Below are 27,500 nucleotides of genomic sequence, written 5' to 3' on the forward strand. Positions count from 1 at the left end.
AAATCAAACGTTCCAATCTGGCAGAAAATCTCAAATGTCTCAAATGTCTCAAATTTGTATTTTTTACGTTACCGGATTTTACGTTTGAGTGTAAATTCACAAGTATTTGTTCTAAGGTAGAAATGACGATTTTCCAGTAGAACACAGCTTGAGTAATTCTGTGACGTAATGTTGGCAAAAAGTGCATTAATTGTTCTTTTGGCCGAGCTGGGAAGTGGTACAGTTTGATCTCAGGGACAACCATGCCCGTAACTACAATGCTAGACAAATAGAGTGGATACCTTTGTCATTTTTCGTCCCTCTGTACCATAACCGAAAAGAAGGAAGCACAATGCACCCAACCAACCCAACGATGTTCAGTAGGAAGTTAACTAACCTGTATCTCAATCTTGTTTTGGGGGAGGTGTAATAGGACAATTTGCTCCGTGAAATTAAAAAAAGGGAAAAAAAAATATTTGGCCATGTCAAAGAAAGGTAAAAATGCTGCAACAATTTGGTCCAGGATTATGGCTCTTTAGCGTTCACATTCCTGACTCCAGCATCATTTTGAGAAGCAAAATATCGAGATCATCGAGAAAGGTGGAGAAAGTTATCTTAGCAACGGAGATATGTCCAGAAATGCACACAACAACAAAAATTGCAAAAACGAGATAATGTTGGCGAATTTGGCAAATATGGCGAAAATGACAATTTTGCCACAATCGGCCACGAGGAAAATGACAAAGCAGTGACGGGGGCCCATAAAAGTTGGCGAAAGCAGCGAATTTGGCAAATATGGCAAAAAATGACAATTTTGCCACAATCGCCAACGAGGCAAAACACAAAGCAGTGAAGGGGGCCCATAAAAGTTGGCGAAAGCGGCGCATTTGGCAAATATGGCAAAAATGACAATTTTGCCACAATCGACAACGAGGCAAAGCACAAAGCAGTGAAGGGGGCCCATAAACGTTGGCAAAAGCGGCGAATTTGGCAAATATGGCGAAAATGACAATTTTGCCACAATCGCCAACGAGGCAAAACACATAGCAATATAAGGGCCCCATAAAAGTTGGCGAAAGCGGCAAATTTGGCAAATATGGCGAAAATGACAATTTTGCCACAATCGCCAACGAGGCAAAGCACAAAGCAGTGAAGGGGGCCCATAAACGTTGGCGAAAGCGGCGAATTTGGCAAATATGGCGAAAATGACAATTTTGCCACAATCGCCAACGAGGCAAAGCACAAAGCAGTGAAGGGGGCCCATAAAAGTTGGCGAAAGCGGCGAATTTGGCAAACATGGCGAAAATGACAATTTTGCCACAATCGCCAACGAGGCAAAGCACAACCCATTGAAGGGGGCCCATAAACGTTGGCGAAAGCGGCGAATTTGGCAAATATGGCGAAAATGACAATTTTGCCACAATCGCCAACGAGGCAAAGCACAAAGCAAAGAAGGGGGCCCATAAAAGTTGGCGAAAGCGGCGAATTTGGCAAAAATGGCGAAAATGACAATTTTGCCACAATCGCCAACGAGGCAAAGCAGAAACCAGTGAAGGGGCCCCATAAAAGTAGGCGAAAACGGCGAATTTGGCAAATATGGCGAAAATGACAATTTTGCCACAATCGCCAACGAGGCAAAGCACAAATCAGTGAAGGGGGCCCATAAAAGTTGGCGAAAGCGGCGATTTTGGCAAATATGGCCAAAATGACAATTTTGCCACAATCGCCAACGAGGCAAAGCACAAAGCAGTATAGGGGCCCCATAAAAGTTGGCGAAAGCGGCGAATTTGGCAAATATGGCGAAAATGACAATTTTGCCACAATCGCCAACGAGGCAAAGCACAAAGGAATGAAGCAATGAGGGGGCCCATAAAAGTTGGCGAATGTGGCGAACAAAATTAATGAAAGAAGAATTCGATCTCCAGTGCTGTTTCAAATGTTTGACCTCAAATTACAAAAGTTCATTTCTTGAATTTTAATGCTTTTAGAAAATTAACAACCAGCATGAAGAACAAGGGAAAGAGGAATTTGGCAAAATAGGGAGATATGGCAACGGGACGTGGCTCCAAATAACAAAGTCATGGCAAGGTTGTCATTTGTGACTGCGCTGGAACAATTTAATTACTGACATATATAACTGCCTCGTACTCTGACAATTCATGTAAGAATGACTTCACCAACGGGTACTAAGAGTTTCAAAGCAGTTATGTGAATCTTACCAATGTCCGCTTGCAAGGAATTAGATTCAATAAACCACACACAAAATATGTCCTTGTCGTATGATCCATTACTTGAAAGTAAGCATTGCGTGAAGATGCATGTCGTGCCTGTGAACTTTATAGTAGCTTTTCACGAATCTTGCCATCAGTCGAAATTGAAATCCTTTTACCACAACTGTAGAAGAATGTCGACACCCAGTAGAACAGAAGTTGCAAAATTAAAATTCTCCACAAGACGATAAACATTTCCTGAATTGTGATCCGCAGGAAATACCGAAGCGTTCTTTTAGACGCCATCTTATGAAATTGACATATACGTCGTGTTAAGTCATTGTAGTGTAACTGCTAACTGAGCCCCAAGTCTCCTCGTTCGTCGTCTGAGTACACACATACATACATACATACATACATAAATACTTTATTCGTCCCAAATCATTGAAATGGGCTTTTCAGAATAAAGTCAAGGGATAACTAATTAACTAGTAAATGACATAATCGAACCGATTAATTATTAATTAATTAATGAAATAAAAACAACAGTGGAGCAATTAAGTCACTAAAAAATTCGAGAGAAGGCTTCTCCTCAGGCAACGTTTGAAGTCCTGTAGTGTTGGTTTCAACTTAAGAGTCGAATCTAGTGAGTTCCAGAGTTTGACTGTCCTGAAGTGGAAAGTTCAAAGGCATATTTAACATCTGGGAGTTCCTCGTGTACGCCTTGTGATCATAGCTCTTTGAATATAATTAGAAAATAAAGGGGCTGGAGCGTACCTTGACATACATTTGAAGGCCATTATTGCGTGGCGATAATACAACTGCTGGCTTACAGGTAGCCACTTTAGATCTTTAAGGATAGGGGAAATATGGTCGTATTTCCTTGAGTTGCTAACGGTACGAGCCGCGAAATTCTGCACAGCCTGGATCTTACTTAAGTTGTACTCAGAGGTGTTGCTCTAAACATTACATCAATAATATAGCTTGCTAAAAACTAAGGCATTAACTATAATAGTTAAGGTGGTTGGGTTAAAAGCATGTTTAACTCGATTAATCTGGCCTAGGCGCACCATGCAAACGGACACTGTTGAAGCTATGTGATCGTTATATGTCAAGCAGGGGTCCAGGACAACTCCCAGATCCTTAGCAACGGTAGCCGGTGTAATTTCTTTTCCCAACAAATTTAGACGAAAATCCTCTACTTTCCGGACCATCGCTCTGGTGCCAAAGATAATTAAAAGAGTTTTACTAGGGTTTATAAGGAGTTGATTTCTAAAAGTCCAGTTACTAATTCTTCATTTAATTTGGTAATCTCGCTATAATGAACTGCCACCGCGGCCGCAATCCCGCATACAAAAATTTGGTTTTATCAACGGAGTTGATAATGTAAATTGGACACCGTATAGAGATTCTCTGTACGGTGGTCAGTTTACATTATCAACTCCGTTGATAAAACAAAATTTTTGTATATTACCTCCCCACCGACGCAGCACCATAGTTTCTTTAGAAACTACCCCCCGCAATCAAGGGCAAGACGATCTCGTGGAAAGTGAAGTTAACCGAACCTGAAAGCTAAAATTTTACGAGAGTGCTTAGGCCTAATCACCGCAAAGATGTTTGATATTTTTGGCCTCGCGAGGCAAATTCCTCTCTGTGTGCGGCCATCGTGGTCAACCTCACGAAACAGAGTAAAATCTATGAGTGTCAATCTACATTTGTGGCGGTGAAAGCGTTAATGAGGACATTTCTTTTGAGCGAACCTTAGATGTTGTTAATTTTGCTGATTGTCAATATGTAGATTTCATATTTATTGGTAATTTTTTTATTAACACTCCGCTTTTCTTTGAAAAATTCAAGGGGATGTAAAGTGGAGAAGCGAAAGCCGCCGGTGTGTTAGGTGAGAGGGAAAACAAAGCTGAAAAGCCTATTCAAATCGTCGTGTCATTTAACAGCAACACCGGAAAATAACTGGGTGAAACACGAAAATAAAGAGGTGTAATGGAAGCGTGCTTGAATTTCGACGAATTATCCCCAAAATCAGCAAGTTATGACGCTGATGAATAATAAAGCAGTCTCTTTTCCCAAAAAGATAGAATTACCTGGTAATAAATAACCTCGTCTAGGAGAGTGAATTTTTGGCTTCGCAGAAACAATGGTCAACCTCAGATAGTTGGACGATTGGACGCTTGTTTGAGTTGGATTCGCACATTTCTTGTCCAACGAGTGCTTTCTTCGAACCGCAAAATGAAAGCTAATATTTTACGAGAGTGCTTAAGCCTAATCATTTAAAGGAGCGCTTACACTTTTGACATGTGGCTATAATGAACTGTCACCGCGGTGCGCAATCCCGTAGTCGATGAATGAAAATTGTGCAAGGGCGATCTCGTGAAAAGTGTAGTTAACCGAACCGCAAAATGAAAGCAAAAATTTTACGAGAGTGCTTAGGCCTAATCACTGAAACAAGCGCTTAGGCTTAATCAGGAAGCGAGTGGTATTTCCTGCAGTTAACCGAACCGTAAAATGAAAGTTAATTAACCGAATTGTAAAATGATTTGATCAACGCGCTATAAGAACGAGAGACACATATCAACAAGGAGATTGATCACGCTTTAAGAAACTTCATTGTTTGTGCTCGATCATCGAGCTTTATGAACGAGGAATACATATACATCAATGTCCCTCGCTCTTTTTGTTTGGCGCCTCAGACGGGAGAATACTGCGTATCCACAAAGCTCGGCGTCTCCAATGCGTATCTGCGTACCCGCGTATCCACCCAATTTAGTGTAAAGCTTTGACTTGGCAGGGTATTCGGTGAAGCCGTTGATAGGCTTTTTTTTTCTCTTGTGATTTATTCACCCATTTTTTATTTTCACTTCCCGTTTCTTTGAAGAAATTATGTCTGTATGAAAAGTGGGAGAAGCGGAAGCCGCGAGTGTGTTAGATGAGAGGGAAAGCAAAGCTGAAAAGCCTTCTCTAATTGTCATGTCATTTGACGGGCGCACCGGAAAATAAGTGGGTGAAAGACGAAAATAAACAAGTCTGTTGGAAGCGTGCTTGAATTGCGACAAATGAGCCCCAAAATCAGCAAGAATTTGTGACGCTGATGAACGAAAATGGTTTATGGGCATTCGTGAAAAGTGTAGTTAACCGAACCGTAAAATGACCGCTGTAATTGCCGAATTTGTCGAAATCGCCAATGTTCACCCGCGTAGTATAAATACCAATGGATGAAGTAATTTGACGAAATTGGTAAAACATCGCCAAAATTGCCGATTTTGTCCAAACGCCAATGTTCACCCAAGAGGTGTAAATACCAATGGATGAACTAATTTGACGAAATTGGCAAAACATCGCCAAAATTGCCGAATTTGTCAAAATCGCCAAAATCGCCAAAATCGCCAATGTTCACCCGTGTGGTGTGAATACCAATGGCTGAACTAATTTGACGAAATTGGCAAAACATCGCCAAAATTGCCGAATTTGTCAAAATCGCCAAAATCGCCAATGTTCACCCGTGTGGTGTGAATACCAATGGCTGAACTAATTTGACGAAATTGGCAAAACATCGCCAAAATCGCCAATGTTCACCCGTGTGGTGTGAATACCAATGGCTGAACTAATTTGACGAAATTGGCAAAACATCGCCAAAATTGCCGAATTTGTCAAAATCGCCAAAATGGCCAAACTCGCCAATGTTCACCCACGTGGTGTCAATACCAATGGATGAACTAATTTGACGAAATTGGCAAAATATCGCCAAAATCGCTAATTTTGCCAAGATTGTCAATCGTGCAGCTCTTTCGCCAAATCTGCCATTTTTGTCATCGTGTGCATTTCTGGACATAAGTGTAGCAACGAAAAAGTTAGACCTCTTGAAGGCGATAATTTACTTAAGGCTTGCGTTACTTGTCAGATAACGTAATTTGCTTTCTCGAATGAAGCCTACTATACACTATTACGCCAGGAAAATTTCCTGCAACTTGTCTAGCAATATTGTTGAAACAAATGTTCTCACATTGCAAAAAAAGGGTTTTTTTGGTGTTGCACCAGGCAGCGTTTCTTGCAACTTGTCTCGTTTTCGATGATTTCTAAGTTAAAGAATCAGAGAGCAGGGCAGATGATAAACTAGGCAATGGTTAAAAAAAATTGTTGCAGCGTTGCAAGACGCATTGCCCAAAGTAGAAGTGATTTCTACTTTACACAACGGTGGTGGCAGCAAAAAAGTTCCTTTGAATGTCTGTGGCAGGGTATGTTACACTGTGCGCTGAATTTTTCGTACAACTTGTATCGCAACAAAATACGAGACAATTTCCACGAAAAATTGCCTAGTGTAACAGGCTTAACCTAGGAGAATTTAACCAATTATCAAAAAGCAGCTTACTCAATCAGTTTAACACCGGATACAGAAATGGCAATGAATTTAAATTGTTTAACCCTTTACAATGTAAGTGCAAAGTGCTTGCTATTTTTTTCAACTTTTTTGGCGCTCAAAGGTGAACAGCATTTTGCTCTGCGTTATAAGACGTTCTGATTGAAATATCTGCGGTTTTCGGTCAATGTGGGTTCAGCTTTAGGCATCACGTGACAAATGTCAACGGTTCGTGTTCGGAGAGCGAGCGAGTTGGCTCAAATCTGATAGGTTTATCATTTTATAAGTGATTTTTGGGACAAAGTGCGCCCCCAGGCTGGCATCATTAAGCTGGATTGTGGGTTAAGGCCAGCCTTTGAAAGAAAACAGAGGTGAGTGATGGTTGAATGCAGACTGGGAGGCGTAAAATGCTCTGTTGTAAACATGACGGTTCACGAGTGAAGTTGTCTCTCTGGCCTTTCTGTGGACGAATTCCAGGACCTACCGATAAAATTTGGGCACTTTTTGAAAGCTGAAAAATTCAGTCGGTGCTGTATCTTGCTGGTAGGACTGGGTGACCTGACACAAAAAAAATCTATGAAATGACAACCGGGGTCCACCCTTGTCATGGAATGGCAGAATTACCCAGAATTATTTTTGGGCATGAACCAGGCAACTTGAGAAGCAAGCGGAGACTGGCTCTCGTCAAATGGCTGAAGCGCGGCTGGGGGAAAAAGTAGTGAGAAGAAGATTTCCAGCCAGATACTAAGGAATAGCCCTGGTGTGTGCTGTTCAAGTAGACATTTGATTTCTGAACAAGTTTTTATTATAGAAAATTCGAGACAAAGTAGTGCTTTTTTCGCTGTTATTCTCGTTAGTCTGGGAGCATCTGTAATCCCGTGGGAATTTCGTGAAAAAAGCAAACCACCTGTCTAGATGTGTTAAGGGGACTCTAAGGAAACATGGAAAATGTTGCCGGTAATTTTGTTACTTGTACGGACGGCGGTACGGTGGGTTTAAAAATGTGACGTTTATGTCCCAGCATGGAAACGAGGCTGGACCTTAATAAACCTCAAAACCCTCTTTTGGGTAACCGACATTGTTATCAGAATTGCCCATACGAAGCATTTAAGTGTACACGACACACCTAAGTTTACTTTAAATTTATACAGCTGGTAATGTGACCATGACAGCATGGAAACGAGGCTTGACTTTAAAAGCCACATTACCATATTTAACGTTGGTTGAAACTAATCAGATTAACCCAGTTCAACGAAAATTGCGATTTGTACATTACCAGGTCTTAATTATAAGCAGTACATTATTTACTGCTATTGGTGATGCGAAATTGATGAAGAGGAATCATGTTACAAGTGAGGCCTCGAATAAGACGAGAAAGGTTACACTCGGGAGCCTATTGGGCTCTTGGTACACTTTAGTACACTTGGTACACTTTAGTGGTTTCTCGAAACCCTAAACCATATTTCTTATTTTCCTTTCACGGAAATGTAAGTTACATGTTATATTGCTTGAGTAAAAGAATTATCAATTCGTGAAAAAAGGTTATTGTTACCCATGGTCAGCGGCTTTTATCATCAATTTAGAGATCCTCCATTTTGATTTACAGACTATGTAGAGAAACTAGCGTTAATGTCGCTGATGGCTAACGCCATTGATTCTGGAATGGTAGAAGCCGAGAAGCTAAACCTAGACTTCAACTTTCTCGTACGAGAAAGTTTTCAAATTCATCTAAGAATGGGCTAAGTATGGAAATTTGGCGTATTCTCAAACTTGGGAAAAGCTGCGAAGAATCTCACCTCAGGAGCTTGAAATAGCACAAGCATCATGGCATCGATCCTGCTAAAAAGATGTTGTTCACACTGGGATTCTGAAGAGAGCGAAGGAAAGGTGAGTTAGGGATTAAAGCTTGTTTCTGCTCGCACTTACCTCAAATATTTCTTACATCTCTCAAAAGTTTTGCTTCGATTCTGCTTACTCAAATGTCAGAATCAATCCGAGAAAAATCTTTTTAAAACTTATAAAAAAAGGCAAGCTTCTTACGAGGAAAAGTACAGGGAAGACTCTGCGAGTGGTCGCCAACTGAAGACAAAATGACTGAGCTCAAGGAAGATCGCTCACTTTTTGCGCAAATGATGATGGTCTGCAAGGCACGCCCTGAGATTGACATCAAGGAAGCTGTCGGGGAGTATGAGTTCTCAATAGTGCCAAGGTCGATGTTTGCCGCGGATGGGACCATGCTTCATTGTTCATCAAAGATCACCTTAATGAACATTCTTGAGATGATGGATCCAAGAAGAAAAACTGAAGGTAGTACTGAAGAGGTTTTGCCCGTTGTTACTGGGCTGTCAGCTACACAGAAGGTCTCTATTGTAGACGCAATGGCAGAGGTTCAGGCGCTTGACAAACCAGACTGGATTAAGAGATGTTCTCAACTTGCTAAGCATTTCACCATGTACGTCTTTGAGAAGTACAACGACTGCGATGAATTGCGACTTTTCTTTGACAGACTAGTAATTTACAAATTTAATGTTTTTTTTTGTATTTCTCGATAACCAGCAACCCTATAGTCTACAAAAGGTTGTCAGTGTTGAAAAACAATTAATGTTTTCTTTTAGGTACGATGTGCCATTTTCTTTAAAGACAGAAACCCAGGTGTCGAGACAAGGTGGACAAGATCCCATCTACTACAAGATTACTGACACAACATACATCGCTAAGGTCCCAAGGAAGAGGCGTCTTTCTCATGTCAATACCAAGGTGTAACTTACCCAATTTCTCGCTAGAAAGACATTAGAGAAGGGAAGTCACAGTGGAAAGGATGTTGTAGTTGCATGGGGCAGCCAATGTGAAGCAACCCACAAAGATGTGGCATACCTTGAGAGCAGCCAAGAGGAAGCAGACACAAAGCTGTTGTTGCATGCTATTGATGCTACAACTTCGGGAGCTACGAGTATCGATATCATCTCCCCAGACACCGACGTTTTCGTGTTGGCTCTCAGAAGGTTTCCAGAGTTGTGTCAGAATACATCCTTTGTGACCGGGAGAGGGCAGCGCCATCGCAAGATACTCCTTAGTCCCATTTTTCAAGCTCTCGCACCTGCTAGAACTGCAGCTCTTCCCGGGTTTCATGCCATGCATGTAAAGGAAAGCTGGGGTGTTGGAAAACATTTCTTGAGGCTGACGAGGATAGTGTCACAGCACTTGCAAATCTGGGTACAACCGTGCAACCAACATCAAGTACCATTGCTGCAATTGAGAAGTTAGCCTGCCAGTTGTACCAGCCAAAGACGCACATTTCCAGGGTGAAAGATATTAGATGGTTCCTGTTCCGGAAGAAGCAAGCTCAATCGGAAAAACTACCTCCAACGCAAGCTGCATTGAAGGAGGCCATATTGCAAGCACATTACCAGACAATGGTATGGAACAATGACAAGGTGCCGAATCCAGAGCTGCCGTCATCAGAGACTTATGGATAGACGATGGATAAAGGTATGTTTTATATACGCATCAGTTTAACTTGAATTTAAGATTGTCTAACGCACTTACACAATTCATGAAAATAATTTCAAATAGGCGCTGAATATTGTGTTTATTTAATTCATAAAAGGTGAATGGGTTCCGATCATGACACGACTACAACCAGCACCTGATGCAGTTCTCCATTTAGTTAAGTGTGGCTGTTCTAAGGAGAAATGTTCCACTAACAGATTTCAGTGTCGGAAGGCTGGACTTAAATCCACCGATCTTTGCAGCTGCGTGAATGGAGGGGATGAGCTCTGTGATAATGTTGCTGACAGTGATGAAGAGGACAATTACGAGCCAGATGATGATGGTGACGAGAACGACGAAGACGACGCGGAAGAGGGTGTTAATCAAATAAATTTTCCTTAATTTTTCACCATATTAAAATTACATTTTTCATTGAACTGAATTGGACAATTGGGACAGACTTACCATAGTTTAAAATAAGATCAAAAGAGTTTGATGAACGTAGCCTCGTTTTCATGTTTCCATCGTAACATATCCAGAAATTATTACTTAAAAGGTGCTTTGGTATGTTACAAGTACTTCAATGTGCAAGAGAAATATTTTTTGTATGACCCCATACATTAACGCAACCTCGTTCCCAGGGCCTTTTCCCTTCCCTGGCTTGGGGGTGGGGCGGGAAAAGGCCCTGGGATCGGCCAGTGAATCCTTATATTGATTGGTTGATCGTTTTTAAATAATTCATGCGAAACTTGGCGAAATAAAGCTAATTTATGCATTATGCCGAAATCAAAATGGCGGAAGGTATGTCCACTCCGACGAAGGTTTCTCCTCGAAATCCAGCTTGCCGACTCTGTGGTGATTCTCATGAGAGTCGCTATATGCTACGAATATTCAGCAAAGCTGGTTCAGGAAAAGATCTGTGTGCCAAAGTCCATAAAACCTGTGGCATAAAAATTTCGGAGGACGATACGAGATCAAAGGTCTTGTGTAGGAGTTGTGTTTCATTCGTAAACAAGATGGAACAGTTTATTCAGAGAGCTCAATCCATAGAGAATACGCTGTCATAATTTTTCTTTAAATGTACCTGAATGGAAAAGATATGCAGAATGTGCAAAGATCATTGTTGGGCGAATTGTTCTTGAGTTCTTTTCCAAATTTAAGTTCTTGAAAGCTGTTATCCCTGACCACATTTCTCATGATTACAGCCTACAAATGTCAGAGAAGTCCACCATAGTAAGCCTGCCAATCATCAATGCAAATGAATCAAAGTATGATGATTGTGTTAACATTTTAAGAACTTATGAAAAGTGGATTGCTGAAATCTATGTTCAAGCAGGTTTGCTAGATGAAATGCCACACACAGATAATCCACCAATTCCTGAAGGACCTGCAGCACCTGGACAGACCAATGCACACACACAAGACACCCAGGATGACCCAATGAGAGATATGAAGATTGCATTTGCAGGTGATCAGTTAACTCGTGTGAGATTTGCAGGTGCCAAAGATTTGCTGTCTGGTTCTCACACAGCGTCTGATCGTTTTGAACACTGCTCGCCCTTTAAGCCGGTTATGTGGCATACCAAAGCATCCCTTTTACAGTATTCATACTCATTTCTTCACAAAGCAGAATCTGTCAATCAAGTTGGCACCTTAAAATACTTCAGGGAGAAATTCAACAGAAGGAATGCTACCCCTTCCAAAGTTCTTGACTCCTATGAAGGGAGCGAAGAGTTGTTCCTCAGTGTGGGGAAAGCTTACATTGTAACTGCTGCCCTGAAATTTTTTGGGATGTCAGACCTTGAGGAAAGGCCCTCATTACATCAATTCCCAGAAAACATTGCTCGTGAAACCTTAGAAAACAAGAAGAAGTACTTTGATGATGCTTTTGGCAAGTTCATTGACAAGTTCCTTTTACAGAAAGTAGATGTCACTGACAGTTGCAATGAGGATGATTATGTCAAGAATTATGCCCTTTGTTTCATTTTCTTGGCTATTCTTGTCATGCAAATGAAGGACACTGCAGCAGAGGGAGATGGTAGCAGAAATCTCATCAACCAGAAACTCTTGCTGTCAGTTTTCAAGTCGATGGGGGCTTACAGCAAATATGCCATTGAAATGTTTGTGAGTATAGCCCAAATCGAGTGCCTGCTAACTCCACGCCTGGCTGAGCAGTTTAAATGGGGATTTTTTGTAAATTGGAGGGGTGGTGCAGGAAGAAATATTGAAGACGACCTGGCCCAAGAAATTTCAAACCGTTGCAGTAAAAGCATTGTCCAGAGGCAGGGGCCAAACAAAACCCTGAACTCCATCAGCAAGGTCTGCAAAGCAACTACTGGCATCCATCAGATTGTAGAGGAATTTGACTCTTCTGTGGGGATACACAAGACATCTGTGCAGCATACAACATGTGACTCACTTAAAGATGAGAAAGAAATGGTGTCTGACTTATTGCGATTGAATCCTTTCAATCATATGCCAGCAAGATTTCACGACAGTTTCCCTGACATTAAAAGGTCTCCTCTAAGGTATTTAAACATTGTTGACTTTCATCAGTGGCTAGCCAAACACTTGGAAGAATTATCAACTTGGACATACACTTCAATGAAGATCACTGAGGCCTAGTTAATCAATGTGTTTTAGGAGAGTAAATAAATGTTCAGTGTTTACAATCTAAGATATTTTGATGTTGTAATCATCAGCAAAGTTCAATTCAGTTAATTCAGCACAGATATAAACGAAAAAGAACAAAATGTTTAAAGAACTGATCAATGTCATGGTAACAACAGAATTTAATTAAATAACAATAGTGTATTTTAAGAGAGTAATCCAAAGTTTGTAGTGTTTACGATAATTTTGATGATGATGTTCTGATCATGACCAGGGTTCATTTCAGTGCTACATAATTATAGTATTGTGCTCAGATACTGTTCAGTGTCATGGTAACAACAGAAAAAATGAAATATTAATAGTGTGTTTTCAGAGAGTAAATCCAGATATATATACAGCAGTTCACAGTATTTACAATTTGTGATGATGTTCTGATCGTCATCAGAGTTCATTTCAGTTCTACATACAGTTGTATAGTACTAAGCTCAGATACTGATCAGTGTCATGGTAACAACAGAAATAATTAAATATCAATAGTGTGTTTTCAAAGAGTAAATCCAGATATATCTACAGCAGCTCACAGTATTTACAATTGTTATGATGATGTTCTGATCATCTCCAGAGTTCATTTCAGTAACTACACATATTATTGTGCCCAGATACTGATCAGTGTCATGCTAACAACAGAAATAATTAAATATCAATAGAGTGTACTTAGAGCGTAAATCCAGATGTATCAACAGCATTTCACAGTATTTACAAGTTAGAATGATGTTCTGATCATCATCAGAGTTCATTTTAGTCCTACTTATATTATTGTGCTCAGATATATGTGTGAAACGATGAAGACAAACTAATCAGTGTCACGGGAACCAGGGCTCAAACTTGACTTTTTAGTCTACTTGCAAAGTGGTAAGAAGTTTTCCTCTAGAAAACCGGTGAGACCACTAGCCAATTATTTCCAAATGTTTGCAATAAGTGGATGATTCTAACTTGCAAACGTTTACTAGTGGATATTTTTCTCACTTGCAGATTGTCGAAATCACTCCCATTTTGTGAGTTTGCGAGCATTAATTTGGAGCCCTGCCATGGCAAAAACATGGAAATAATTAAAGTGGTACTACGACGAAAATCGCATCTTTCCTATCTAAGCCATTTTGAAACATAAACAAGTTGTCTGCTTGAGAAGAAAAATGCTGTTTACTTTTTTCAAGTATCTCTTTTCGTTCCAGAGACATTCGAGTTTTTAAAATATGCAAATTAGCCAAGTGATGATGTCATACACTCAACCAAATTTTGTTCTAATATGATGAAAAGAGATATCTCAGCCAATTTGTATCAGAAATTTTTGATTTTTTGCAGTAAGATTCTACTAAATGTTCTCCACAATATGAGCTTAACAGTTCTGTTACCATGGCATCATACTGGGTTCCAGACCTCCCCCATATTGTGAGCTTTTCTGGCCACCCGTGGCGTTCCATTTTGATATTTGCTAACAGCACTTCATATGCATGATCCAGCAAGCATATAAACATGTTAGCACGACTTTGTGCCCTTGTTTAACAATTTTCAAGCTGAAAATCACTAACATATTGAAATCAAGTGGGTGGGGACTGGAAAAGAGTGAGTTGCCATGGGAACATAATTTTTTATAGCCATAGGTGTGTTTCCTGTAGAACTATTAGACTACAAAGTTTCAATGGTCTGTGCTGTAAATTGGCCAAGGTAGCTCTATTTATATACTCAATATAATATTGGATTGAGTGTATGATGTCATTAGTCATCTCATGTGCATATTTTACCCAGTTTTCAAACTTAAATATCTCCAGAACTAATGAGGATATTTGCAAACGGTAAATGGCGTTTATGTTCTTTCATGGAATTCTGTGATACACTAAAAAAATCAAGGGGTAAAAATTTGATCATAGTACCACTTTAAATACCACTGGTGTGTTTTAAGAGAGTAAATCAGGATATTTCTACAGTAGTTCACAGTATTTATATTTTATGATGAGGTTCTGATCATTAGAGGCACTCATTTCAGTTCTACACATATTATTGTGCTCAGATAATGATCGGTGTCATGGTAACAACAGAAATAATTAAATATCAGTAGTGTGTACTAAGACAGTAAATCCAGATATATCTACAGCTGTTCACAGTGTTCACAATTTATGATGATGTTTTGATTATCATCAGAGTTCATTTCAGTTCCACACAGTGTTGTGCTCAGATATAAGCAAAGACAAACTGATCAGTGTTATTTTAACAACAGAAATAATTAAATATCATTGAATCAGTCTTGTGTTTAAGAGAATAAATCACAATCAGTAGTTTACAGTATCTACAATTTATGTTGATGTTCTAATCTTCAGAGTTCATTTCAGTTCAACATGTCGTGAGGAGTGTGCTCAGATATAAGTGAACAGAACACATTATGTTGATGTTCTAATCATTGTCGGAGTCCGTTTCAGTTGTACATATAGCAGTGTGTTCAGATATAAGCGAAAAGATTTGAGAAGAACAGGTTTCATCCCATATGCCGAATGATTTCAACAAGTCTGCTTCTGATGCAACAAATTTCACTCCCTCCATAACCTTTGCAGCCAGATCCTTATCTACAGAAATGTCAAATAGCATTGAACCCTCTGATGTCCCTTGGGACTCATGGTCAGAAATTGCACTCTTGATTAACCTTTCAAGGATAGCACGGTTACTGTTAGGTAGAAATCTGACCTTGTTTCTAATAGCTTGGGGGAGATCCTCTTCAGTTCTTTTGAATTTGCCATCGCATATGCAGCAACAGCTCTTTTGTTGAACACTGGAGAATCCAAAGTAATCAAGGAGGAGTTTCCTTTGACAAGTGTCTTCTGATCTGCAATATGATTTCATTGATTCTTCTACATGTTTTTTATTATTTCCAATGTCAGAGTTATTGTAATAAAGGGTAGCACATGATGAAAGTCCTGTACGGCCAGCACGACCAATTTCTTGCATGTAAGCTTCAAGGCTACTTGGTGGAGTTATATGAATGATGTTGGTTACATAAGGAGCATCAACCCCCATGCCAAGAGCTGATGTTGCAAATACCACCCTCACCCTCGATTGTTCTTTCTTTATTTCTGATATTATGTCTTTCTTCATGCAACTCGTCTGGGGCGCATGAAACTGCGCAAACAGTCTTGCACTGGGTTCTGATGTTTCTCCAACGCACTGTTTGTCTTTCAATACTCTTTCAAATAAGCCATAAGCATATCCGCAGTATTTCAGTTTTAAATAAATGATTGTCATTGGGTAGTTTTCTCTTTGAATTGCCAGTTCATTGGCAATGGGTACAAGGATTTTGTCGTAGCTCTCATTCCCATGGTGATTACTCAGACGCAGTTTCTTGTCCAGGTATATGTTCACTCGGTTAGGGTTTCGTGCTACAATTTTGCAGTCATTTTTCAATCGCAGACTTTGTTTTAAGTCTCTCAATAAATGAGGCGGTGCTGTTGCTGTCAGAGCCATGGTAGGCACACTGGGAAAGAATGCCTTCAACACTGACAGGTCTTTGAAGTCTTTTCTAAAATCTTCACCCCTGAAAAGGAAAAGGAAACCCTGAGCTGCAGATCTTAAAGTTCAAACACAAGTGCAATGATACGTTTTCAAAACATTTTTGTTTAAGCATGCTTATGTAGTAGTATCTTTCTATTATGGTTGACAGGTTCAGTTGTGGTTCAGTTGTAAGAGCATGGCATGGAGAAGATTTATGATGTTCCAATAAGCAGAGTAAATATACATGAAGAAGTCAACTACATAGTTGATAGAGAAAAATCTGGCATGGTTTTCAAACACATAGAGAATAGAGCAAATTTTCTGCCGAAATTGTAGTCGAAACTGTGATTTAGATTTCTCAGACACAGGTACAAGATAAGTGTGTAACAAACATGACATGAATAAACAAGGAATGAATATTTTACGCACTTACCATAATTCAACACAGTGAGCTTCATCAACAATGCAGGCAACAACATTGTCCTGGAAGACTTTGCTTGCCATTAGCTCTCGACCTTCCTTACTTAAAAGAGCCTCTGGATGGGTGAATACAATTGAAGTGTTACCATTAACCACATCTTGAGGAAACTTCGTTGAATCCGGGACCACGTGCTCGCTTGGTTCTTGTTGATTTCCGAACAAGTTATCGGCGGGTTCCTTCTCGCATACAGCAAGCTGTAAGACATCAGCGGTTATCCTTCGAGCTTTTAAGACTTCCAGCTGATCTTCAATGATGGAATTTAATGGACATACCACAATAACTATGTTCTTGGTGGTCTTCACAGGAATGAAATGAGGTAGAAGGTGAAAGAGCATTAACTTGCCAAATCCAGTAGGTAGGACTCCAATGACATCCTGACCTTCCAGCATATATTCGAAACACTTCATTTGAAGAGGTTTTAAATTTAAAGAAGGAAAATTACCCTTATTTAAAGAAAATTCGATTCGACGAAGCACTGACAAAAAGTCTGGTTTACTCGAAGAGGCGGCCATCTTGAAAGTTCCGTTTAAAGTATGATAATTTAGTACACCCAAGAAATTTGGGTGTTCTGAGATCACGTGACCAGCCGATCCCAGGGCCTTTTCCCGCCCCACCCCCAAGCCAGGGAAGGGAAAAGGTCCTGGGAACGAGGTTGACATTAACGATGGCTAAACAGCATCATAAGGTAAAGCCTCGTTTCCACGCTGCCATGGTCACATGACCAGTATATAAATTTGAAATAAAGTTAGGTGTGTCAGATATACTTAAATACTTCGTATGAGCAATTCTGATAACAATGTGTTGCCCAAAAGAAGGTTTTGAGGTTTATTAAGATCCAGCCTCGTTTCCGTGCTGGGACATGAACGTCACATTTTTAAACCCACCATAGCGGCCGTCCGCCGATACTAAATTGCCGACAACATTTTCCATGTTCCTTAGAGTCCCCTTAACAGATCAAGACAGGCGGTTTGCTTTTTTCACGAAATTCCCATGGAACTTTAAATCTTGACATATGCTCCCGGACTACGTAGCGTGGAATAAGCCCAAAGATGTATGCTGTAAACTAGCATGATAATGGTCACATTGGCATACGTACGTACAGACGGTCGGTCGATGACGTCATGGCTATAAAACCAAAATTTCTCGCATCGATGGGTTACCGTATTTTCTTAACTATGGTGCTTCGCGCGGAGCTCCGTTATTACATGTGTTATATATGAACCATGGCAATTACTAGCTTTACGATAACTGGTTCCTACGTAACAGAACTTTCTACTCAGACTAGCTTGTTCAGTAGTGGCATCCTAGTCTCTAAGAGGCGATTGTTAGCCCTGTGGATTTGGGCAGGATCTTGTAGGACTGTGTAGCCCGATCCTGGAGTGGCAATCTCTATTGCAGGTGGCGCAGACGTGCCTTGTGGAAACGCGCGCAGAGGCTGCGCGTTCTTTCCTCGCCGCTCTCATGCATGTAGCCTGGACTCTAGCTTTCGCGTCCGCCTTTGAAACCTTCACTTTGACACTTTGCCGCCATGTAACTAGGTGATTGGCGATGTCCTCTCATGCACTGGTGTCGATTAGTGCAGATCGCAAATCTCGCTTGATGACGTATTTGTAGCACAGCTGCGGCCGACCCACGGGACGGACGCCCTTCCGCAGTTCTCCATAAAGGATTTCTCTTGGCAGGCGGTCAGGCTCCAAGCGATGTGCATGGCCGAGCCATCGAAGGCGTCGCTGAATGAGCAGTGATGGCATGCTCAGTGAGCCAGCGCGCTCCATGACCTCGGTGTTGGTGACTCTGTCCTGCCACCTGATGTGCAGCAAGCATTGAAGGCAGCGGAGGTGGAATGCGTTGAGTCGTCGCTTTTGTCTGGTATAGGTCGTCCACGACTCGCTGCCATAAAGGAGAGTCGACAGGACACAAGCTTGGTAGACGCACATCTTGGTCCTTTCGCTCAACAGGTCATTGCCCCACACTCGCTTGTTGAGTTTGGCCATGACAGCAGCTGCTTTGGCGATCCTGCAGCCTATCTCAGCATCGAGCGAAATCGAGCTTGACACGGTGGAGCCCAAGTAGGCGAAGGTGTCTTCAACCTCCAGCTCCGTGTTGTCGATGGTGATGAGTGGGGGGACTCAGCACCTTGCGCCAGAATGTTGGTCTTCCTGAGGCTGATCGTTAGCCCAAACTCCTTGCAGGCGTGGGACAGCTTGTCTACCAGATATTGGAGGCCCTCCTCGCTGCGGGATGTTAAAGCGGCGTCGTCTGCAAACAGCAGCTCCCGTATGAGCACCACGTAAGCTTTGGTTTTGGCGCGGAGTCTGGCGGTGTTGAAGAGTTTGCCGTCTGACCTCGTCGGGACGTAGACACCTTCTGTACAGTCTACAAAAGGCATACTGGAGCAGCATCGATAAGAAAATCCCGAACAGGGTTGGAGCAAGGACACAGCCCTGCTTTTCTCCACTGCTGACTGGGAAGGCATTGGAGGTGGCCCCATCGAAGCAGACCGTACTCTGTATGTCCTGGTGAAAGGAGATGATGATTGCCAGGAGCTTTGGAGGGCAGCCAATCTTTTGGAGGATCTTGAAGAGCCCGCTTCTGCTCACCACGTCAAAAGCTTTGGTGAGGTCCACGAAGGCGAGGAACAATGGCTGCTGCTGCTCTCGACACTTCTCCTGCAGCTGACCGAGGGAGAAGAACATGTCCACTGTGGACCTCCCGGCTCTGAAGCCACACTGTGACTCGGGGTAGACTTGCAAAGCAAGGGTCTGCAGACGGGTCAAGGTGATCCAAGGGAAGACTTTGCCAACGATGCTCAGAAGAGAAATGCAGCGATAGTTGTTGCAATCACGAAGGTAAAGGAAGAGAAAAGAAAGGAACTTTATTTGAGTGTCTAGTAGATTTAGCGCTGGAGCGCTAATTGGGAAAATTGTAAAGTGAAATTAACAATAAACACAACAAGACAAATGTCAGTTTTTGAGGAGAGGGGAAACCGGAGTACCCGGAAAAAACCTCTCGCTGCAGAGCAGAGAATCAACAAACTCACCCCACATATGACGCCGAGTCGAGGAATCGAACCTGGGCCCCATTGGTGGGAGGCGAGTGCTCTCACCACTGCGCCATTCCTGAACCCCTTATTCTTGTACAGGGTGACTACATTGGCATCTCTCATGTCTTGGGGGATGTGACCTTGCTCCCAGCACAGGCAGAGGAGCTCATGAAGCGGTTGCAGGATGGTTTCCGTCGGGTTACCGTCGCCTTGCCACAGGCGAGACCGTCGATGGCTATGACTGGCAACTCAGGCAGGGCATTGAGGGCAGTGTCTGTGACGATGTTCTGGGTTGAGTACAGCTCGAGATAATGCTTCACCCAACGCAGCAGCTGCATGCTCTGATCAGTGATGATCTCGCCAGTCTTTAATTTGAGCGGGGCTGTTTTGACGCTCGTAGGGCCCTCATACATCCCCTTTGCGTGGCCACAGTCCGCTTCTAGCTGGATTTTGGCGCATAGGTTCTGCCAGTACTCGTTGGCACAGTGGCGGGCGGTCTGCTGGGCCTTGCTCCTAGCTGCTCGAAGGGCGTCGCGTGTCCTTGGGGAAGGGTTCGGCTTGTGGGGCAGCATCGCTTTTCCCTTGGCCTTCGTGACTGGCTGCATTTCTTCCCAGCAAGCCTCGAACCAGTCAGCATTTTTGCGTTCTTTCGTACTGAATGCAGCCATGGCTGAGCTGTAGATGGCATCACGGAGGTGAGACCATAGGCGTTGATGCGGGGGCGACCCTTGGTCTTGCCTTGGTGGACCTTTCTGGGTTTTAGCCTGACCTTTCTTGCAACGAGCGAGTGGTCGGTGTCACATTCAGCGCTGTGATAGCTTCTTGTGTGAAGGACACTGCTGAGCTCCGCTCTCCTAGTGATGACGAGGTCTAGCTGGTGCCAGTGGCGGGACCGAGGGTGTCTCCAAGACACTTATGCAGCTCCTCACACTTAAAGTAGCTATTGGTGATACAGAGGCCGTGGTGGCAGCAGGGTTCGAGCAACCTCTGCCCGTTTTCCTTCATCCTGCCGACGCCGAAGTGGCCGCGTCAGGTAGGCCATACTTACTAATCGGTGCCAACGCGAGCATTGAAGTCTCGTAGCAAATATATGCTTTCGGAACTCGGGATTCCGGATAGTGTTTCCTGCAGTGCCTCTTAGAATTGATCCTTGGCTTCTGGCGTGGAGGTCAGAGTCGGGGCGTAGGCGGATATTATGTTTATAAAGCCTGCCGACGTTTTCATGCGAACGGCAAGAATTCTTGATGACCCTCCAGAGGTGGTTATTGTGGTGGCAATCACTGAGTTCCTCACGGCAAAACCTACGCCGTACTGCCTCAGCTCGTCCTGGGACAGGCCTTGCCAGAAGAAGGTGTAGTCTCTTTCTGTAAGTGACCCACTGTGATTTCCTGGAGACGTCGATGTTGAGTCGTGCCAGCTCCTTGTTGATGATGGCGGTCTTGTGGGAGTCGTCCATTAGGTGAAGGTCAGTGGAGAGACCAGGGCACATGGTACGAATTCTCCAGCTTGCGATTCGAAGAGCTGGAGTCTTCGTAGTTTTTTGTTTTTCACTGCTTGGTGCAAGTACTTGCTCGCTTGTCGGGAGGGTCCCCTAAGCTCTACGCACCCAGTAGAGCAGGCAAGCAATGACGGGGCGGCACCTTACTGGCTGGGGGCTTCCCAGCTTGAGGCGGGCGGTAGCCACCCAATGAAGCTGCAAGGGCTTTTCCTACCGTAGGACGAGGCCCCTGGCGCTCCTTCTTACGCCAATCAGTCGGAGCTTAGAACCGGTAAACTCCCTCGTTCCGTGTTGTGCCGGAGTCTTGCGACACCGCTGGAGTGCCCTCTCCAGTTTGCACTAAGGCCTGGGTGGAAAGATAAGGAGACGCTGGGCTGCCCATACGACAGCGTCCCCCTCTCGGTATAACTGGCTGGGTCCAAGGGAAAGGAAGAACCAATACAACTTGGGGCTAGTTCCACTGCAGAAGCTGCCGGAAGGAAGTGCTGAGCACCTGCCATCCGCCTTTGGGGCTCCACTCCGGATTTGTCCTCGAGGTTTACTCCTGAAGCCTTCCTGTGATCAGGTATAGCCGCAAGGCAGCGGAGGTATGAAATCAGGGTTTACCCTCCCCTAGATGGGCTGCCTTCACAGGCCAAGAGCCCCATCTACCCAGGACAACTGGTTTTAAGGTGCCAGTGGCTTCGCCTTTGCCCCTTCTCCTGTCGGTGGTGCCAGAGGCTCCTAGAGTCGCACGCCATTGGGAGCATTTAGAGAGGTTGTTAGAGCCCAGCCTCACAACCCACTCCCCGGCTATAACAGCCTTACGGAACTGTTTACATTTCTAATTAACATTAGAAATGTTACATTTCTAATGAACACGAGAATTTTATTTTTTAAATATGCACACTTACACCATAAAACATTGCAAACTACAGTAAACGATACAATGAGTATTGCAATACGAATGTGACATGAATTACAGCACTACTAAGCACTAATTGCATTAAAAGTACGTTTTCTAACATAATAGATAAAATAAATAAATAAATGAAATACGACTTCTAGCACTTCGAAAAACCATCTCTTTCCTTTAGGGTTACATTTATAATGATAGTTTTAAAATAGAGGCATCAATATTTAAAAATTCAAGGTTAAGGTTAAGGGTTTAGGAGACTCGTTGCAGCGGGGACAGAAGTGGCTTCCATTTCTTTGAATTTCTTATTGTGTTGTTTTCCAATTGGTGCGTCTGTTTCAGGGAAAGCAAGAAGTTGTTTTGGGTTGGGGATCGTTCTTTCGAACGGCAAATCCAAATGTAGTGCTTAGCCATTAGGCAAAAAAAAAATAATTTGGAGTTTAAAGTTGGAGTCGTCTGGCTTCAGGCCTAAGGCCGTTTCCATTCCTAAGTGGTTCTCTTTTGAAAGCACGTGGCACGCCTGCAGCCATATGGAGAGGTCATTCCAAAAAATTCTACTTTTTTTCACATCCCCAGAATAAATGTAACAGATCTTCTTTTTTTATCATGGCAGAAGGTGCATGTTCCGTCCTCTCTAATTCCTATTTTTTGCAAAAAATTATTGGTCGCTAGCCGTCTGTGTAAAAATCTGAAATTGAAGTCAATTAATTTGGAACTCTTTGTACACGCAGCAGACAATAGGTAGGCTTTTCTCTAGTCAATTTTTACCTTGGCTGTGGACCCGATATCTTTCTGCCACCTCTCGAGATAATAGCGGTCGTTCCGCTTGGTCAGAAATTAATTTCTTGTAAGCTATTCTCGATGGTTTTTGGCGCTTTAGGAACGTGTTCATGAAATTGTCATACTTCAGCTGCGACCTCGGGATCTGTTGCTGTAAAGGTTTAACAGCAGAGTTTATACCACAAAATTTAGTGGTCTGACTTTGAGTTGATATTTGTTTTGAAAGCTGGCAAGGGAAAGAAAGTTGTTACTTGTGTTTCACTTGTGTTATACCTTTGGAAAGCCAATCTTTGCATAGTACTGGTGCATTGTTTATCCTTATTAATGAATTTTGCCACAGAGGTAGAGCTAGAAAGTGATCTTTGGACACTATTGACCCATTTGTTAAAGAAGTTATAGAAATATGGTCTGAGACCTTCTTTGAGAAAGGAATAATATTCCTTTCTCAAAGAAGGTCTCAGACCATATTTCTATAACTTCTTTAACAAATGGGTCTTCTATGTTTAGATTGTCTTTTTTGTTTAGGTTCCCTTTAAAGACGGCGTTGCCTCCATATGTTGCGAGTTCTAGATCAAAAAAAACTTTCCATTTGCTGCAGTTTTCTGTGTTCAGAGAAGGAATATCTTGGGAATTTTTACCATATACCGCCTTTATCTATCCAAATTTATTCAGATAATGAAAATGTCCTATGCATGAACCATTTCCTTCGCTTTTGTGTTTGTCAGCATTATGATTTGCAATACTTCAGGTTAACGTGTTCACTTTTGTACGTAGATGTTCAGATTTCCAATTACAAACTCTGTTTTGATTGGCCACTCTAACTCACTGTGTAAGTAGTTCACCCTGAATTCAAAATAAATACGTTTCGTTTCTGAAAAAAATGAAACAACAACATTCTTTTATAAATCGTACCCGGTATTCCTGATTTCTGCATTAAATTTAAAATTCATTTTCATTTACCTGTTCATCCCCGCTTTTGGAAAAGTGCTACATACCACGTGCTTAGATTTAAACGGATACCTGAGGTAGCTCCTATACTTCTGTTTACGAGAAAGTGATCCCCTAGCTATACGATGAAATGTGGATGACCTCGGTACATTGTTAACCAAATATGTTCGAGCAAGTTTCCTCCTTTTTCTGCTTTTATAAAATAGACGTCTCAGCCTTTCTCTGTAATACTGATCGGCTCTCGGTCACGTCTATGTCGATGCACATGCAAATCACAACTAAAGTAAACACACTTTTGCATATCGAGACTTGTATTTCTCCTTTGGAATCAAGTCGTTATTATCATATGAGAGTCAAATATTAACTGTACAACCTTTCAAACTACATCGCAATTATTTTCTAAAGATCTAGAGCTGATCACAGTGTCCACTGATAATATCAAATCTTGTAAAACTAGATCTAGAAGCAAACTATATACGCAAGATGGCAATGAACACGATCGCTAATATGGCTAGTTGAACGAAGGATATAAGACCATTACAAAGACACAAACTTTTTAAAAAAATAAAAAATAAATAAATAACGCACTAGACAAAAAAACTTGTCTTCTCAGTCAATGGTACACTGAGCGGGAGGCTATTTGTGCGCTGTGAAAATGGTACAAGCGTGAGGCCATTTTATTGCTGCGCCAATGTTTTTACTTTGTCTTCAGAAGATCCCAATATGGCGTCTATGTTGTTCGTCGAGTTATTTTCCTTGTGGCTGTCATCATCAGAGTAGTTCTATATAAAATATCCGCTGCCTATTAAATAATTACCATTTTGACTTGTATCGCTTTCAAAAGTTGCGTCCATTTCAGTTATATTTGAACACATTTCAGTTTCATTCATTTCGCCGAACGACCCGTTTCAAGACTGACGCTCGACATCTTTAAAGGCGCGTTTACACGACAGAGGAAAAATGGCACGGGTCCGATAAAAAGTGGAACGGTTCCAATCATTTTTGTAAAGGAACAGTGAACCTTTATCCGTTCCGCTGCGGGACCATAGGCGCCTATGGTCCCGTAGTGGAACGGATAAAGGTTCACTGTTCCTTTACAAAAATGATTGGAACCGTTCCACTTTTTATCGGACCCGTGCCATTTTTCCTCTGTCGTGTAAACGCGCCTTTAGTGTGGGTCTACCGCGAAAAGCGTGTGCCTTTCTTTGTATGTGTTTTGAGCGCCCAAAGAAGAAATCGATTAAGCCAACGCAACGTCCATCTTCCGTAATCCAAACAACGCATCACAGTGCTCTCCATGCTTTTCGGGTCACGTGGTTTGCTTTTAATAACCAATGTAAACAGGGCCACGAGCCTTCTACTGTGCATTGCCCAATCAAAACACTGCCATGTGTTTTCTATTGTGTATTGCCCAATCAAACACCGCCACGAACTTCCTACTGTTCATTTTGCTGCACCGGAAAAAAAAAGGGAACCTGAAATCTAACACCTTGCGGACCCGAGTAATTATCACTTTGTAAACAGGAGTATGAAGTTGAAATATAGTGACTTTATAAACATTGACTGGTTGACTTGGCTGAAAAGTATTAAGGACAATAATGAAGAGGGAAAACGTCACTGCCTAAACAATTGGCAATATGAAACAACAATGTTTGATGCTTTAAAAATGGTCCTGTAACCAGGTGATAGAAACATTAAGAAATAAGAAATTCCCGATGGTTTGGTGTGGTTTTTAAGCAACTATGATGTCGTGATTACTCAAAATCTGTTTGATAGGCTCCGATGTACCCTTGATGTATGGAAGAATACAGAAACCCTTGGCAGCATCCGGTGCAAAGTTGTTGCTCAAAAACCACACCAAACCATCGGGAATTTGTTTCCTAAACCGAAAGACCCGGTACCGAAAGATCAGACTCGTGGCGCCATCTACTCGATCCCATGCAAAGATTGTGACAAGAGTTATATCGGGGAAACCAAACGCAAATTTTCTACTCGCCTTAAAGAACACCAGAAAGCGGTGGAACATTAACACTCGCAAAAGTCAGCTTTAGCGGAACATTGTTTACGTTCTGGTCACACTGTCTCTTGGGAGGCGTCCAAGATCCTACGCACAAATGCTAATTGGCGCAATCGACGCATTCTTGAGGCTTGGGAAATTAACACTTGCAGGAATCCACTTAATCGTGATGATGGCCTGCATTTGCCGCACGAATTTCTAAATCTTGCCCTGAGTGAGGGACAGAATTCAATAATAATAGACTCGAATTTGGCATACTATAAGAAACGTGTTTTTTGCGAATTATTTTTCCACTTTCCCCTGATGAAGGTTGAAGGTTCAACCGAAAGGTTGGGACTTTGAAAACATTGTACATATTCTTATACAATTTCAACCAGAGTAACGTTCTTATTTCTTAAAATGTTTGATGCGTAAGGCAGAAAAAAATCAGAGCTTTCAAAATAAACGTGGTAGGAAGTGGTTGCTTCAGAACACTAACCCTAGAAAGCAACGAAACGGAGAACCTCATTCTTTAACGGCGTGCGCCAAAAATGAATTTGGGTAGCTCGGCAAATGCTAATAATCCTATTCCCTCGACAGAATAAATATCACTATTCATTAACCTTTTCACGAATGACGCTTTCAGATGCATACATATGCATACGTATTTAACCACTGGGGTGAGATGTCTTGATGAATTACAGTCAACCCAGGTCACGTGTGAACAGTGATTCGAAAAATTCAGTTAACATAACGAATTCTTGTTTTCCATATTTGGGCATTTCCTGTTGTTTCCGAAGATTTGGAGCGACATTTCAAAAATCAAAGAGCGATTTGGAGTTTGCAAGCGCTTTTTCAAGATGTTCAGACCAGCGGCCGTCAATTCCTTTGGTCGCGAATACAAGCCAGGCAGACCTGTCAATAAGGAAACAAGAAGACGTAAATTCGTGAAAGGTTGCTTAATGATGAAATATGCGATAGGCGAAGCATACCGGGTTTGTCAACAATCCAGGAAGCAATTTCAAGAAAGATTGGCATGTCCTACAAGAAACTTTCCGTCGTACCAAGTGAGAGCTAAACTAATGCCCAGGTCGAGAGGTGTAACGAGTATCTTGAACTCACCTCAAGAATGGATCCATCCAAACTTAATTTTTTTGATGAAAGCTCTGTAATAAAGACAACCGGAAAACCACGTCGACAGAACTTATACTCGGGAGGAAGAAGGTCACCGACTTCTGCATCTAACTCTACTCGCACCAGAAGAAGGGACGAATGGATAAAACTGCGTGGTCTTTCTATAAAGCACAGATTGTCGCCCTTGCAATTTCTTACCTCCAGAAAAATTATATCCATATTAGCCGATATCAAAAATACCATAATACTCTTTGTTTGTCCCTCCAAAATTTTGCATAAGCATAGTTTTCATTTTCTCTTGGGACTTACAACGGTTCCAAGAGAAACAGGAAACAATGCTTATGCAAATTTTTGGAAGGACAAACAAAGAGTATTATGGTATTTTTGATATCGGCTAATATGGATAGAATTTTTCTGGAGGTAAGAAATTGCAAGGGCGACAATCTGTGCTTTATAGAAAGAGCACGCAGTTTTATCCAGTTTTGTCGTGCGCCTGAGTGGCTGCATATATTAGATCGTTGCTCCGTTAAA

General features: G+C 42.0%; 3 protein-coding genes across 3 annotated transcripts; 1 reads left to right on the plus strand and 2 right to left on the minus strand.

Moving 5' to 3' along the window:
- The first annotated feature begins 10,838 nt into the window (after positions 1-10,838).
- LOC138040110 (uncharacterized) lies at positions 10,839-12,672 on the plus strand. The gene is made up of 2 exons (XM_068885898.1): positions 10,839-11,027; positions 11,098-12,672. The coding sequence occupies exons 1-2, from the start codon at positions 10,839-10,841 to the stop codon at positions 12,670-12,672; spliced, it is 1,764 nt and encodes a 587-aa protein (XP_068741999.1).
- A 1,968-nt stretch (positions 12,673-14,640) lies between these two features.
- LOC138041297 (uncharacterized) lies at positions 14,641-17,170 on the minus strand. Its single transcript, XM_068887067.1, has 2 exons — positions 16,628-17,170; positions 14,641-16,237 (listed from the first exon to the last, which is right to left on the minus strand). The coding sequence occupies exons 1-2, from the start codon at positions 17,080-17,082 to the stop codon at positions 15,106-15,108; spliced, it is 1,587 nt and encodes a 528-aa protein (XP_068743168.1). The 5' UTR covers positions 17,083-17,170; the 3' UTR covers positions 14,641-15,105.
- A 1,061-nt stretch (positions 17,171-18,231) lies between these two features.
- LOC138040111 (uncharacterized) lies at positions 18,232-18,669 on the minus strand. The gene has a single exon (XM_068885899.1). The coding sequence runs from the start codon at positions 18,667-18,669 to the stop codon at positions 18,232-18,234; it is 438 nt and encodes a 145-aa protein (XP_068742000.1).
- Between the last annotated feature and the right edge of the window lie 8,831 nt (positions 18,670-27,500).

The sequence above is a fragment of the Montipora capricornis genome, chromosome 3 (genome assembly GCF_036669925.1).
Source record: "Montipora capricornis isolate CH-2021 chromosome 3, ASM3666992v2, whole genome shotgun sequence".
NCBI classification, from domain to species: Eukaryota; Metazoa; Cnidaria; class Anthozoa; order Scleractinia; family Acroporidae; genus Montipora; species Montipora capricornis.

Excerpts from the sequence above, each read along its gene's own strand:
- LOC138040110 (XM_068885898.1), top strand. The coding sequence starts at position 10,839 with ATGGCGGAAGGTATGTCCACTCCGACGAAGGTTTCTCCTCGAAATCCA. Across the intron at positions 11,028-11,097 it reads AGGACGATACGAGATCAAAG|AGAATACGCTGTCATAATTT; the intron begins GTCTTGTGTAGG and ends CTCAATCCATAG.
- LOC138041297 (XM_068887067.1), bottom strand. The coding sequence starts at position 17,082 with ATGAAGTGTTTCGAATATATGCTGGAAGGTCAGGATGTCATTGGAGTC. Across the intron at positions 16,238-16,627 it reads GCTCACTGTGTTGAATTATG|GGGTGAAGATTTTAGAAAAG; the intron begins GTAAGTGCGTAA and ends TTTCCTTTTCAG.
- LOC138040111 (XM_068885899.1), bottom strand. The coding sequence starts at position 18,669 with ATGGCCAAACTCAACAAGCGAGTGTGGGGCAATGACCTGTTGAGCGAA.